Here is a 15,588-nt window from a genome sequence, read left to right on the forward strand (position 1 = left end):
AAGCCTAGTACTAGAGCCAGTAATTTCTTAAGCTTACGCTACAAAAAGAGCCTGACAAGCTGAGCAGACTATTTAACATGCTGATTTGGACTCCATTACTGTTGAATAAACCAATGCTTAATCCTAGTATGGTCCTAGTCCTAATTAGTTTGATGAATAAAAGAATGGTACAAGACGACTTTTAGCCTCTAAGAGCTAAGTTCAGATGTTCACGAGCATACTTTTACCAGAATTTCCTTCCAGTTCCTGCACATTTCAAACGATCACACCAAGATTTGGTGCAATTGTAAGATAAATTATAAAAATGTTGAAGCACACTCGTACAATTATCACTAGTCTAATAAATATGAGCTTTGCGTGAATAAATTGGAAATTGTAAGTATGTGTAACTACGTAATATTTATATTATATAGTAATAATATTGTATTTTTGTTAGACCAACCTGTTATACAGGCATTGGTCGAGGTCAGTATATTTCAGTGTTTTTCGGTTCGAGTCTTAGTGGTGTGCCGCATACTTATAGCTAAAATTTTAAATGTCTGTATTGTGTGGACATAGTTTTTATTTAGAAATATACATGTATGTATAGGTTATGTAATTTAAGTGTTGTACAGAACTACAGATCCAAATTAAAAATACCTTTCTTGTTCAGGTGTCAGTTTATTTTTTCATACAACATAAATCATACTATCTTAAAAACTACTACCTATAATCTTTTTGCTATAATAATATGGTTTCTAGGCGACAGTTTTGGATCGAAGACTGGCCGAATCTCACATGATATACCTGCAAAAAAATAAAGGTGGTTTTAGGCACTGATAACGCCAATTTAATTGGTGCATCTATTGGTAGACAGATAGAAAATGTTTAATTATTGTTTGCCATTTTAAAACACTAATATTACTGTTATTTCCACAAGATACATATTTAGCAACGATGGTTTTAAAAGTAAGCCATGAGTATTTAATATCTGCATGAGGGTCAAAAATATTTTTACATAAAATGCAAATTCGTTGAAATCCAGCTCTTCAGCGATTTACATAAATTAATAATAGACAAAATTCTTGGATCAATTCCAAAATCTAAACTACAAAATTAACCAGAGTGAAAGCGCTCTTAAAGCTCACTACTCCCTCCTTTTAACTTCCTTCCAACATTCCAGCACATTCTTGTAAAATATTAAGTACTTATAAAGTGCCAAAGATGAATACTAGTCTATACTTATTTAAGTTTAATTTTACGTATTCTTTATTTACTTATGTATATTGTGCGTTGTATGTATGTACAAATTGTATGATGTGTACAGTTATTCGATGTCAAATAAGTGTATTTTTGTCTCCACAAATAAATGTAGTTAAGAGTAAAAAGAAGTGTTTTAATTTTATTTCCCAGCCACAGATCCTTAGGCACCTAGACAATCAATCAAATTGCGCAATGTTACAAAAATATATTGCGCAATAAATAAGATAAAAAGTCGCTAAACATCATTGCGCAACTTTCAATGATAGCTCTATTACACAATGCGTAATATTGCGCAATTTAAATGATCATCTAGGCTGCCTCTTAAGGTATTATATCATATTACACCTTATCAAAATATTGGTCAGTGTTAGTGTCTCAAATAAATATCAAACTACCCTTACCGTGTTCCAAAACATACAGCACTCTATCCAACAAGACGACTGTCTCGACAAGCGGCGCGAGCGCAAGCCTTAACGTGTACACGACGACCACGCGCCGCCATTGTGCCAAGTCTTCATAACCTCGTGTCAGAACCGCTGGTGATGTCGGCAGTGGCACGTTAATGCGTTCCAGAGCTTGGAGGCAGTACCTGGTTGCCCAACAGGCAAAGGAATTTAGCCATTAGGCACAGTTCATAAGATTAGCGAGTAGATGATGATGAGATAGAGAGTAAGGCTAGTACATAAGGGAATACCTCAAAAGAAGATATAAGTGGGGTCACAGTTAAGTAAGGGTTAAACTACATTAAAATTTACAAACTATCTTACAAATTATGTAACATTCTTACTTTTCAAATGTCATGGTATCTGAGTGTTTGATGCTCCTCACTGGTGCATGCTTTAACTTAGGGTCATGGTCTACTAATATCCTTTCTAAAGCTGCCCTGTATGCATGTATCTGGAAAGAGTTATGATATCAGCAGAATAAATATTCAGCTACTTTATGTAATAAGTCAGTTTTGAAGAAATGAAATACATTTACCTTCAAATCTTCATAATTTCCTTTACACAGCCTCTCACAATACACCTCAATAGCATGACAAGCAATCTCTCTACTTGGGTATGACAGCTTACTATCCAAACTCTTTACATATTTACTCATTGGATACCCTCGATTCTCCCCATCACAGCTCAGCTTCATAAAACAACAACCGACCACACAAATAAACTTAATATTCTCTGAATTTATAAAGTGTTTAAGTAATAACGGTCCTAAGTCACCGCAAGGGTGTAGACCGATCAGACCATAGTTTTTCATGCAGTCTGGTAGAGGGAGATTATGTAGTTGGTCGTGGTTTGATAGTGTCATGTTCAAGTGTAGAGGGCGCCGTAGTTTGCTTAAAGCTTCAGCTGATAAATGCTTTTTAACTGTGTATTCTAGTTGCAAGTCAAGTTTTCTGCAAAAAAGGATTAATATTAATTACTATTTTTTTATCCTATTAAACCCCATCTGAACTTTTTATTGGACCAACTTAACAAATTACAAAAAATGGAGTGTGGGTAAGTTATTGACTTAAGTATCAATTTATTTTCATACCTACCAATGGTACAGACCTAGCCTCCTCCGTGAGTTGTCCCTGGCACTCTATCCCAGCTGCATACAAGTCATCTCTGTATGCCAACACTCGTACCAAATGTCCCAAGCCGGAACCAAAGTCTATCACAGAGTTACAATTGCTTTGTAAAGCTGTGTCCACTACCACATCAGCCATCAAGCTAATTTCATGTCTCTTCTTCAATTTAACGTGTTTTAAAAACAAATTCTTTAATTTTGGATGGCTTTTACAACTATCTAAATTAGTTGCAGTAACTTTATTGTTTATAAATTCAATTTGTCTCCCTCTAGGTATTGTTAATGCTTCTATAGTTTTGATTAAAGCTAAGAATGATAGTGGAAGTAATTGCTTTGTGGGTCTGTTGCTAAGAATGTGTCCTAATTCTTGTGGGTCCATATGTTCGAAAGTTTCGCGCCACGTATTAGGCAATTTGTTCCAGTGATCATCCACGAAGAAGTCCTACAACAATAGTCATTAAATACTATAATTTCGAAGCCTCTTTGGTCTCTTTCTAAATGGTAAGTTTTTCAAAAAAGCAGCTCTAAGAGAAACTGTAGTAAATGAGTTAGTATTCAAAAGTGAATGTTCTCTTACCAAAACATATAAATCCAAAAGCCAGTCGTACTTCCGTATAACTTTAAGTGACATTTCGAGATTGGATTTAACGTTTTCTATTTTAGAAGTCATGGTAAAATAAGTATTAATGTTTTATTTCATATAAATAGCAATTCGATATCAACAAATCCACGTTTTCCTCTGTTATGACAGCAACTGTCAAAGTCACTGTCAGAACAGCTGTTTTTTTAGTGGCCTAATGCCTAGTGCAGGCTTAGTCTTTTGACTATACCGCCTAGTCGAATGTCTTTATTTCTCCCATTTTTAAAAAATTATCAGATAAGATAATAAATAAGCTAAATCTATTGAAAGGTCAATAGATTTAGCTTATTTAACGTCTTGAATGCCGCTAATTAGAGAACAATAGATAATCAATTATGCGGCGTGCGTAAGGGTCGTGGTGGCTAGTGGGTAAAGGACCAATCTCTCAAGTATGAGGGCGCGGGTTCGATATCAGGTCAGGCAAGTACCAATGCAACTTTTCTAAGTCAATGGTGTCTAAGATATACTTAGAGAGTTCTATTTACTCTCTAAGTATATCTTAGACACCATTGACTGTGTTTCGGATGGCACGTTAAACTGTAGGTCCCGGCTGTCATTGAACATCCTTGGCAGTCGTTACGGGTAGTCAGAAGCCAGTAAGTCTGACACCAGTCTAACCAAGGGGTATCGGGTTGCCCGGGTAACTGGGTTGAGGTGGTCAGATAGGCAGTCGCTTCTTGTAAAGCACTGGTACTCAGCTGAATCCGGTTAGACTGGAAGCCGACCCCAACATGATTGGGAAAAGGCTCGGAGGATGGTATATCTACGCACCGTCATACAAGGGGTTAATATAGGAGTTTGCTAAAACCGACTCTTACGAGTTCGTATCTGCAGGTGCAGGTAACCAACTCTCTTCCAGATTTGTAGGGACATTCATTTCCAGTGCTACTTTTAATTCTAACAGCGCCATAGGCGAAATTTCTACTTCGCCCTCTTACTACAATTTAAACCCATACGACAAAAAAACCGGCCAAGAGCGTGGCGCCGGATAAAAGGGGCGCCGCAAGCGCCTCAAACCAATCCTTATAGTTTAAAGTTTACTTAATCGTGAATTCTCTAAATAAGCGAAAAAATCTCCAAGTACTCACTCCTCTTATGTATTCTTTGTGTGATAACTGTAGTGTCCTATATTTCCTATATAGTATGAAGAATTCTGTTCATCATCTTTGAATTTATCTTGAGTCCCTTGTTGAGTTGTTATATTTAGAGAGGGAATTCACTCTTCAGTTCACTTCGTGATCATCATCCGTCTACCGCCGCGATCAGGGATTCGGTAGGTGGCCATTGTTTCAAAACATAATAATAAAGAAGTAAAAGACAACACGTTCCAAGTAAAAATATATTTAATGATACTAAAGTATTACTATATTTTGGCTTATAAACCAAACACATTACTGTGATCTACATAAATTGGGGGTTCTTACGTTTCAATCTACAGACATAAAATCTCCTAGCACCTTGTACTGGGAACTTTAAATATTTTAAGTCCAGCTCACACTAGGGACAGCCATAGACATACATTCTTCATCTGAAAAGGAGGTATGATATCGGCTGTCTCTTGTATAAGCAGGCCTTTAATTTTCACAATTAAAACAAATCTATGGCATCTATTATAAGTACAGGTTACTATGGATAGTTTCAAAAACTATTAAAATATGTATCTCACAACACATCAGTATTAAAAAAATTAAAGTACATTAATATTTTTCTTACAAGGAATACGGTGCTGGTAGTTCCAATGACATATACTTTCAAACTAGAAGTTATTCTCACTTTTTAATACTTCATTCTAGTTACGAATATATTTTCTGATTAAGCTCAAAATTACCTAATCTACGCAATTCAAAAGTGGCCCTTAGTAGCGTTCCATTGATAAACCATTTTCGTGAATCTGGATAGATTGGCATGGCTATTAAGTTACTCAGGGCTAAGAATATTCCTATATCCCTGGATATGGTTTAGGTCTTACCAATGGAACGCTAAGTTAGTTCATCAGTAATTTACAAAAGGCATCGGAACTGCCAGACTAAATAATGTTAAATATGTTATAAAGACTCCTTGAATAACTTCACACGACATTTATTATTACACACATAATATCAGAAATATTATTTACATTAAATTGATATGACTGATGATGAGAGATAAATGCGTTGCTTATATTTTCAATTTTAAATTCCGATTTATTGGTGGTTCAAACATTGCCAATTAATAAAAACAAAGAAAACAATCTCAATCAATGGACGGACATACAATCACAATTAAAATATTCATAAAACCATAAAAACATAGACTTAAAGATTTGGAAATGTGTCAACATTAATAATGAATAAAAATATACATATTATCAGATTTGTTAAAACATTGAATTGCAATATAATCATTTCATTAAATTATTAAAAATAGAGAAAAAAATGAAAGTTTTGAAATCCGAATACACAGATGTCGGAATTATGCAAATAAAAAAATTCAATGCATATGTATGCTTTAAATATTTGTTTACAGTTTTGATTACATTATAAAAAAGTAAATTGGAGATTTTAAAGCTAATACACACAGACATTCCACGCTTATTTAAAAATGATATATTGAGATCACATTCTTACGTCTAAAGCTATCCCATTCACGGTAAGTCATTCTTTAAGTGACAAAAATAATCACTCTTTTTATGCTTCATTATATTTTTTTACCAAATATTTTTGTGTAGCATAAAATTTCGATTGTCTTACCCATGAATGGTGCTTATAAACTATGTTACATGAATATTGATGGTTGAATTTATTTGGAAAATCTTTAAAGAATAGTAATCTTCAATCTTACAACCTACAAGTATAGTACATAAATCTGTATTAGAAACTTTACTACAGACCAAAGCATGTTGTGATTAAGACAAAGGTTCAATTCATTAGTTGTTTTTTGTAGCGGAAACTTTGTTCAGAATGTTCCAAAAAATTATTCAAGTCATTTTTGTGTGATTATAAAGCTCTAATACAGTATTTCTGTTTAAACTTCACACAAAGGGAATATTACAAAAATATCAAATTTTACACATACATGTATATTCTACTGGGACAAGATGTACTACCGAACACACATTGCGATTATAATGTCCAGAATATAATGTATAAATTATTCTCAGCGACATTTAATAGCAACGTCTGTACGTCTCTTTATGCAGTACTTTTTAACATTTGCTCATTGAAATGTGGTTCTTATTGTAATGGCAAGAACGTCTATTTTCCCATAGTCACGGCAAATGTTAAAAATTACTGCATTTCATCTAAAAAGTAACGATCTACCGAAAATTATCACAACAATTATTATGTATTTACAAGTTTATGACAAAAACATAGACTAAAATCTAGTATAAATTAAAAACTACATGTATGTATTTATTAAAAATATTAATAACTTTATCTTAATTGCATCATGCCTATAAACTATTTAAAATTTACACTCAATCAAATATAGAAAAGTTGAAGATTTTTGTCATGTCTTAATTTAGTCCATTTAATTTTTTTTATTTCATCAACAGTTTCTGAACGAAAAATCAGATTTTTTTAAACATGGCGGTTGGTAATTGGCGCCAATTGTCAGAAAAAAGTGGGAAGTAGGATTTATTGGCAAGCTCTGAACTAAACTCAGTTTAGAACAGGTAGCTTCATACCTAAATAAATCCTAATGGAATCTACAGTTAATCTTTATATCTTGTAAAATTCTGTTGATGATGTCAAACCTCTTTTCTAATTATTGCTGTCCAAGTCCATTAAAAGTAAAGTATTTGAGAGTCAATGTACACTGGTCGGTATCAAGTCGGGGTTATCATTCAAGTCCTTTCATATAAGTTTCTAGGCCTATTGAGGTTTTCATTAAGATTGCTTTCACTAATTTGTCACTTTTTCATAAGTCTTACAACTGTCAAATTATGTCGATATTCAATCAAATAAAAATGATAATTCAAGATTATGTAATTTGTTTTGTTGCTTTGGTTATCAAGATTTTAAATTAGAAATTTATATATTTATTAATATAATAAAATAAGTTTCAAATACATAATTACGGAGAATTATAAAAATATTTCTATCGACGTCTTGATCAAATTAAATGTCATCTCATGTCATATTTCAATAATTTAAAAATGTCAAACCAATCAGACGGTGTCATCGTTCACACGAGGATTTGTCTATCTTATCTAAACTGTGATGTTAGATATATCATCTGTCAATCTAATTTTAATCATGTCAATTCCTTTCTAATCTTTGACAGTACATAGGAGTAAAGTCGTGATGACGTCATAAGTCATGTCACCGCCATCTTGTAATCAATTCCTGGTCGCCATTTTGTGACGCCACTAGGTGCGGGATCACAGCTTGGTGTGTTTGACGGTGTCCGTCCAGTAGTTCTGAATGGTCATCGCTTCTAGGGAATTGAGGAACGAATCGTTGTCCAGGCTGTACATCTCTTCGGAGTTATCCTGGAAAAGAGACGAAGAGTCAGTTAGGGGAGCGAAGAATCTGAAATAATATGGTATCATATAATGATAAGGGGGGCTCGTTCATGTAGTTTTTCTATTTATAACTCGACTGATATTTGCATAATCATTGAATATCTACACTATGATTATACATATCAAGTTTTAGAATGATAAAATATTGTGAAACAATACAAAATCGATACTTACTCTTATAGTACTGTCATCAAGATATCCACTCGAATCGGGATTCGAGCACTTGTCATTCAAAGTCTGTGGCTTGTTCAGATACCTCCGTCGATACAGCACGAAGGCAGTGCTTCCAGCTAAAGCTGCGAGAACCAGCGCAGCAAACGATATGCCAGCTATAGCTCCAGTATCCATCCCCCCTTCACCCTGGTCTATCACCCTTCTAGAAGATTCTACGTTCGGTGGTATCCGAGTCTGCAAGAACGTGGTCTCCAATGACAAAGGTTTCTCTGTCACTATTCGACTTTCTGCCACATTCCCTCCACCGTCCTTCACGAAATCTGGTCTGGTCAGATTCCTCTTCTTGGACGCGAACGTTGTGTTCTGCGTGTCCGTCAAATTCGTGAACGGAGGGACCGTCACGTTTATACTAGGGGCTTGAGTAACGTTACTCATATCTGTGATGTTAACTGCCGTCCACTGAATGGCCGGGTGTACTATTTCTTCCGTCTTATTTGGGTCTGTTGTGTTTGTGACTATAATTTCTGGTGGTCTGTCTGTTTGGTTGTCTGTCGTGTTTGAGGTCTGCGTGGTGACTGGTGTCTTGGTGTAGTACATGGCTCGGCCTTGGCGCTCTGAGAGTCGTCGGTCCAGCTCCGTGTCAGCGCTAATGTGCTGCAACTCCTCGGATTGGGGCGCTGCGAAGCTTCGCCCGCTGCTCGCTGGAAAAGATAACAAGTAATTTAGCCAAGTGCTACAAGTATTGTAGGTTGAGATTTATATAGTTAGAAGATAATAAAATCGATAGATAGCACAATGTTGCGTTGTTTGTCGATTGTGTTACGTGAGCCAAGACACAAATGGATCATTATAAAAGTGATGAAACAGGTGCAATCATTTGATCATCAATATAATTGCGGCAGGAAATATAAGTAGGTAAGACGTGTTTGCCACACAAAAGTAGGCCTTGAGTCTAGAAGGCTTAGGCGCAGATTAGGCAAGAGTTCTAGCTTCGTTCTAGATTCCCTTTGTAACTTCAGACAAATAGTCGTTAGCTTAAAAAAATAAATGTTTAAATGGGAAGGCTGAAATTAATGAAGGTGGCTATTAACATAAACGTAGGCACTGTAGTCGCCGGCTAAGCAAACAGCGCTGAACAAACTGAAGCGTTTTACACAGAATTTTAACAAGGCTACTCCGTAATTGGATGGATCCTATGATGTAAGAATTGAAGCACTCATAGGTATTGGCACGTCACGAAAAGAAAAGATACACTACATTTTGTGAACCATCCTGACGGCATCAGCACGTCCCGATACAAAGAAATAAAATTGTATGGTTAACCAGAAGAAAACTCCAATTAATGTAACACATATTTTTTGGTACAAGTCATGGCAGTGGCACCTGCCTTTAAATCTTGTTATGCGAAGGTTTTCTCAATAACATGAAAATTGCTTCAAAGGCAGTACGAAACAATTCGATAACAAACTTACTTGGAATGCTTTTAGGGAATTCTTTGCTGTCGACTGAGAGCGGGGACGAAGAAATATTCATATTTGTAGAACAGTCTCGAATATTTGCCTATAACTGTGTAATATAGCTATGAAATGAGTGGCAGTGGCGGCAAAGTATTTTTGTTACCCAAAATGTACTGAATATAAGAACATTTCTTTGAATTAAACGTTACGAAGAAACGGCTCAGAACAAACAAAATGATACGGGTGTTTACGCGGAAGAGGTAGGCGTATTCACCTGTGTATAGCACGCCCACACAACGTCAGTTACGTCGAAAATCACCTTTTTATTATATTTAACGTTTCTTTCAGAAATTGGATCTGAAAAATTACGTAAAAACCCCGTTTCATATAGCTTTAATAAAAGGAATTATTCTTAATATAAGTAGTATTTTTAAGGGTAATTGAACCTTTTCCTATAATTTTCTCCTTACATTTTCCCAATTTCAGATCCAGCCGAATTCTGCTCGTTTCCCCAAAAAGCTGAGAATACTCGGTGATTTTCCATTGTGTCTGAATATCGATATTCAGTCGGTGCCTCCGTATATTTTATAGGCTAGTCAAGTTTGGGGGTACAAAGTGAGTGTCGGATTCGATTAGGATTTCGTTGCCGTCTCCGAAATTCGTTCGTTCAGGAAATGAAAACTTGACGACTGTATTAAGAAAAATCGATGTCAGGATATGTTTATTTGTTTGGCGAATAGGCTCAATGTTGCTAGGTTTCAAGATGGTAATAAAATGGGAAATCTCGACCTGTCTATTACAGGTTACCCTTTACTTCACAATATTTTGATTTTACGCCAACGTTAAGAAAAGAGGCATGGGGCTTATGTCACAAGGTTCAGTGAAGCAACCATAACTAGTAAATGCATTTCTGCTTTAGAATAAACCTGTTTACCAAGTAACCTTACATTCACAATACTATTCAAACATGAAACTGTGATATTTCAATATTCAGCTTAACCAGACCCTAACCGAACTGTTATAGGTCATTAGTTAAAGTTGAACAGAGACCGAAGAACATTTCTATGGTGTTAGAGTAGGGCAGAAAGTGTGTCTTTGTAAGGAACTTGCCATTTATTTAGCTTGAAATGTCAAGTATTCGTAAATCAGCCTCAGATCGACCTCTTTAAGCAAACCTCTTCCGTGTGGTACCGTCCACGATTGTATGTGGTTTATAAGATAACTGACATTCTAGGGCGAATGCGGCATTTAAGCCATGAATCCGCTATTGATTTTCATCGTATATGTATCTGTCTATAAAGTCTTTAATATATTGCATGTTTGAAATTGCTGGCTTAAAAGAATCCGCTAGCGGATACTCCTGTATGAAAATGCTTTGAGATGCTTATAGTAGTAGTTATGTTTCCATTTACATTTTCTAGTATGAAATCCTCCAGGCATATTGTTATACTATTGCACATGCATTGATCTAGCTTCTTGAATAAAGTTAGATCCCTGGAGTATAGCACGAGATAGACATCAGATCCTACCAATAGTATAAACGCGAAAGTTTGTAAGAATGTAGTTTGTTACTGTTTGACAAAAACTGACGGGAACTTATCTACGTATGGGAAGAAGTTCCGATTCTCCATAATCAGTAAGCATCGAGTCTAAAAGAGATGGACCAGTTAGTTTTAACAAAAGAAAAGGCCCCAATTTTTTCAAGAGCTTTAGCCAACTCCATCAATTCTAGTAGCGGGGTTCGTTAAACTGTAGTGCCACAACGAGGTCTCGTGCTTTATCAGAGCTGCAAGGTTGGGTCATAGCAGGTCGAGGACGGCTTTCATCGAAAATGTGCAAAAAATGCTCGATACAGTCCAATTTATTCGGCTTGTACTGTCGTAAAAGAGTAATGAGAGACTTTATTTGTTGATAGAGATTTGCAAGGTTCGGAGCTCGGAAGGTCGTCCGTCTGATAAGTTGCTTATGCCATATTAGGGAGTTACGAAAGATTGGAAGTTCTGTCGAATGGTATTAGCTTAGTTGCTTAGGGCTGCCATGGATTCCCGTATTTTTTGTTGATAAAGTTATTTTGAATTTGGAGGGTGTACAAAATATAGATATAAACCAAGGTTATATTTTGAGAGTTTGGTCGAACTTTGCAGTACAAAATTAAGTGTCCTTTATAAAAACTGGCCTAGTTATATTTCTCCCGATTTCCCATTTGTTGTCCAACGACCCTATTGTTGCGAATAAATGTTTTCTTATGCGATTTGTTAGGATCTTCTGATAAAACAACCCAAGTTCTGATCTAATAAAGTTCGTGAAAGGTATGTGCCGTCTTCGGGATTTATTTATTTCGTCGTCACGGCGAAGTATTGGTTTTTTATCTAGATCAAGTTGGAAACAGCCTTTGTACATGAAAAGGCATTCATCTTACTTGTCGATAAATAATCCATTTATGTCATGATATTTCTTCTTTTCTTATGAAACAGACGTTGTTTTTAGGGCTGATTTCTGGGTCTATTTTTAGGTCGTGTCAGCCAAGACAAAGAGGATGTAACTTGATTGTAATTTTATCGGATTTCTGGAATGTGTTAGCGGATTCCATGAAAAGTTGTTTAGAACCAACAGACCCAAAACTAATTTTAAACTAAAGTAAATAACAAATACCCAGCGGTATTCAAAATACAGTTATGTTGAGTTTGCGTGGGAGGGTCTCCCGCAAATTGTTCCGGTCGCAATTATAGAAACGTTTAAACTAAGCGGCCAGGACTCCGAGGGTTCATTTCAATATAAGAGGAGAACTAAGCCTTAATGTTTCATCCCTAAGTAACAAATCACTAATACACATCCATCTGCATATTTTACATATCCATGGAGTTTCTTGCAAGTTCCTCTTTTTCAGAAATTTTTTTGGAGCTTCCGTATTTTCATTGGAATCTGTGATAAGTCCATTTACTATAAAACCTTTAACCTAGAAAACAGAATGTGTTATTTTCTATATTAAAACTAAATTTTGTGTTCGGACAATAAGTATTTCAAACTCGTAACTGAATAGCTTTTTATTAAAGGGAACTATATTTTTTGTCACCAAAATTTATATTTGTCATCAAGTTGTATCACCTAATAAATAGATCTATCGCCACGAAATATTTTCGTTCTCAGATAAACAAAGAGTGTGCCCAGGTATGAATTACCAAATTATTGTTAATATAATGTGTAAAATATGAGATGGATTACCAATAAAACTGTAGTGCATTACATGAATATAAACTTCGTTCTTATAATAATAGTTTTATTACTGAAATAATAGCTTGGTGCTCAAAATGGTAGATCTGTCACCAAATAAATCGATTAATCGATCCCTGACTGCGACTCCTTTTTATTTGTTATTTTGTCACCAATACAGTAGTTACATTTTATTTCGTTCAGTTATTAAAATAATGTATTCGTTACCAATTTTATACATCAGTTTATAATTTTAATGAAAATATGTTCAAAGGGAAGAGGAAGGGAAGGGAGACAAATTGGCGCGCTTTCGGGCCTCACCGAATGGGTTGTAGGTTGGTTGTAGGTACGATCATACGATGCAAGCATATTATCGGATTAGCCATAGGCGTAAAGGTGCCCAACCCCCCACCAGAAGCAAAAAAATTACTTATCGGCCAGAAAAAAAAGGGCGCCCTTGAAAATCCAAACCAGCGCTGATTATTCAGTGATTGTTATTTTTAACAATAAATATTGATTATTTTGACTTTAATTAAGTGTTTTATTTACTATTCAGCTAGAAATTTAATTTAAATATATTTATACTACCTGTAGAAATTATTTAAACCCTTTGGGGGAGGCACATGACCAGTTAAGTAGTAGACTCTTTTGGCTGAAAGGATGATGACGACCACCCTACATTTTTAGACCTTCATGAAATTTTCTAGTGATATAATATATGATTTATTGGTGATCTCTTTAAATTAGTTTGCTTAAAAACTATTGGGACAAACCTGTTATAATACATACAAAACCATTTATTTGGTACTTGACCCCATATCTCCATGATTTTCGGTAATTTATTGTGGAATTGATTTTATATTGTTTGGTGACTACATTTGGTGACAAATCTACTATTTTGAGGGCAAACCCTATTATTTAAGAAACACAAAATGAATTAAATTGGTGACAGCTTAAATCATACCCTTTATTAAATGCAGCCGCAACTGTGGTAACCATTAAGAAAACAAAATTTTGAAAGACCTTACTAAAACCACGACTTTTCAAAAGCCGACTTCGCTTTACTAACCTCATTTCAGTACGTCTAAAAGCAGTAATAATAGTCTAGTATTTACAGTCTATTTTTACAGTGTACGTTGCCTCAAAGTCAACAAAAAAAGCTGTGGTATTAAAAAGTGCCCTAGAAAACCTAATCCAGTTGAGTGCACGTGTGAAAACATACGGGATAAGAACACGCACTTTAACGCTGCCTGGTTACTATTGATATTATGATGTTTACATTAGGAAAGTTACTCGAAAGTTAAAAATGAATACTTCTATGCTATTATTATAAAGCTGAAGAGTTTGTTTCCTGAAGTGTTGCTAGTCTCAACTGCTGGTCCGATTTGAATTCTATCAATGTTAGATAGCAAAATTATCGAAGGAGGCTACAGGCTGATTTTTATCAGGGAGTACGATGATAATTATGATTCACGCTAGGCGGGTGAAAGTGCTAAAATAAGCTAGTTTCAAATATAAAAATATTATTATTATGAAAGAACGAACAATTGTCGTAGTCACTGGAAACATCAACCAAAAATACAATAACCGTAGTACCGTAAAATAATAATCAAAAACACAAAAGTAAGTTCAATAGGTGCGCATACGCAACGCGTCGCGGTTGACGTAACTAATAGTGGTATGAAGTAACCAGATTAATTACACGTCTATACTTATGTTAGGGATATTCTCATAATGTTCATGTTATGTTACAAATACGCCTAACATTATGTTATTATGCTAATTAATAATGCTGTAAAGCTATTATGATGATATAATTTTAATTGTAGAGGTGAGAGTACTGTTTTTCTCATGTACAGAAAATAGCATCTTGGTGTGGTTTCAATTTAATTTTCAACCGACTTCAAAAAACGCAGTTCTCAGATTGATCTTTACGTATATAGTAACAGATTTTGATGCGATTTTCAGCATAGTATTTGTCAGACTTGGGTGAAAGATTTATTAAAGTCGGTTTTATTTTTGTGAAAAAACTATTTCCTTAACTTCTAACGTCTATATTAGTGACAAATAAGTATACTCTAGAGCGGGTCTCTGTCTTTGTTACAATGACAAAAAAATAAAGGCGTTCCCGTACACAACTGCAGGTCCTGTGTATTCCAACATAACTTCTTACAAAAACTAGATCACCAACAAGATTAAAATGTGTGTGGACGCGGACACAGAAATAGAATTCTTTTCGAGTTCCACTGTAAAGGTGAAATCACATTTGTTAGGAAGCGTGAGTTTTTACAATGCATTTTTACTAATAATTTTAGAAAATACAGGTGACTTTTTTTAAGTGATTGGAGCAGTTCTTACAATTTATAAACATCACTAGCCGTTTTCTCGCGGTTTCACCCGCGTCCCGTAGGAACTTCTGCCCATACCGGGGTAAAATACAGCCTATGTTATTTGGGAAGAGTGTAGCTTTCCAGCAGTAGATAATTTTTCAAATCCGTTAAGTAGTGTCGGAGTCTTTAGGATACAAAAAAAGAAACGTTTCAGCTGTATTATATTAGTATAGATTATATAATTTTATGATTATTGCCGGACTAATTAAAAATGTAATTGCTGAATTATATCGCAAGAACTATAAACTAATAAACTGTGACGTCATATTATTGCACTTTTAGTGCAAATTGTAAGTATCTGCAAGTACCTTCATGATGGATGGTGATATAATGTCAATAATTACAAACAAATAAAATTTAAATAAACCCAAAATTATTTACGGCCAGTTTCTTCAT

The 15,588-nt window shown here is 35.0% G+C and overlaps 2 protein-coding genes across 4 annotated transcripts in view; both read right to left on the reverse strand.

Annotated features, from left to right (window-relative positions):
• Positions 1–627: 627 nt before the first annotated feature.
• Positions 628–3,558, reverse strand: LOC110372951 (methyltransferase-like protein 25B). The gene is made up of 6 exons (XM_049836377.2): positions 3,392–3,558; positions 2,796–3,256; positions 2,224–2,638; positions 2,030–2,139; positions 1,644–1,831; positions 628–786 (listed from the first exon to the last, which is right to left on the reverse strand). The coding sequence occupies exons 1-6, from the start codon at positions 3,482–3,484 to the stop codon at positions 707–709; spliced, it is 1,347 nt and encodes a 448-aa protein (XP_049692334.2). The 5' UTR covers positions 3,485–3,558; the 3' UTR covers positions 628–706.
• A 1,221-nt stretch (positions 3,559–4,779) lies between these two features.
• LOC110372935 (uncharacterized) overlaps positions 4,780–15,588 on the reverse strand; it is a 113,430-nt gene continuing 102,621 nt past the window's right edge. For all 3 annotated transcript variants that reach the window (XM_064043687.1, XM_064043686.1, XM_021329971.3), the window contains 2 exons: positions 8,136–8,836; positions 4,780–7,928 (listed from right to left, as the gene is read on the reverse strand). In XM_064043687.1, coding sequence (XP_063899757.1) covers positions 7,818–7,928; positions 8,136–8,836 — 812 coding nt within the window. In that variant the 3' untranslated portion in view covers positions 4,780–7,817. The remainder of the gene's footprint in view (positions 7,929–8,135; positions 8,837–15,588) is intronic.

This window comes from Helicoverpa armigera, chromosome 3, assembly GCF_030705265.1.
Source record: "Helicoverpa armigera isolate CAAS_96S chromosome 3, ASM3070526v1, whole genome shotgun sequence".
Classification (NCBI taxonomy): Eukaryota; Metazoa; Arthropoda; class Insecta; order Lepidoptera; family Noctuidae; genus Helicoverpa; species Helicoverpa armigera.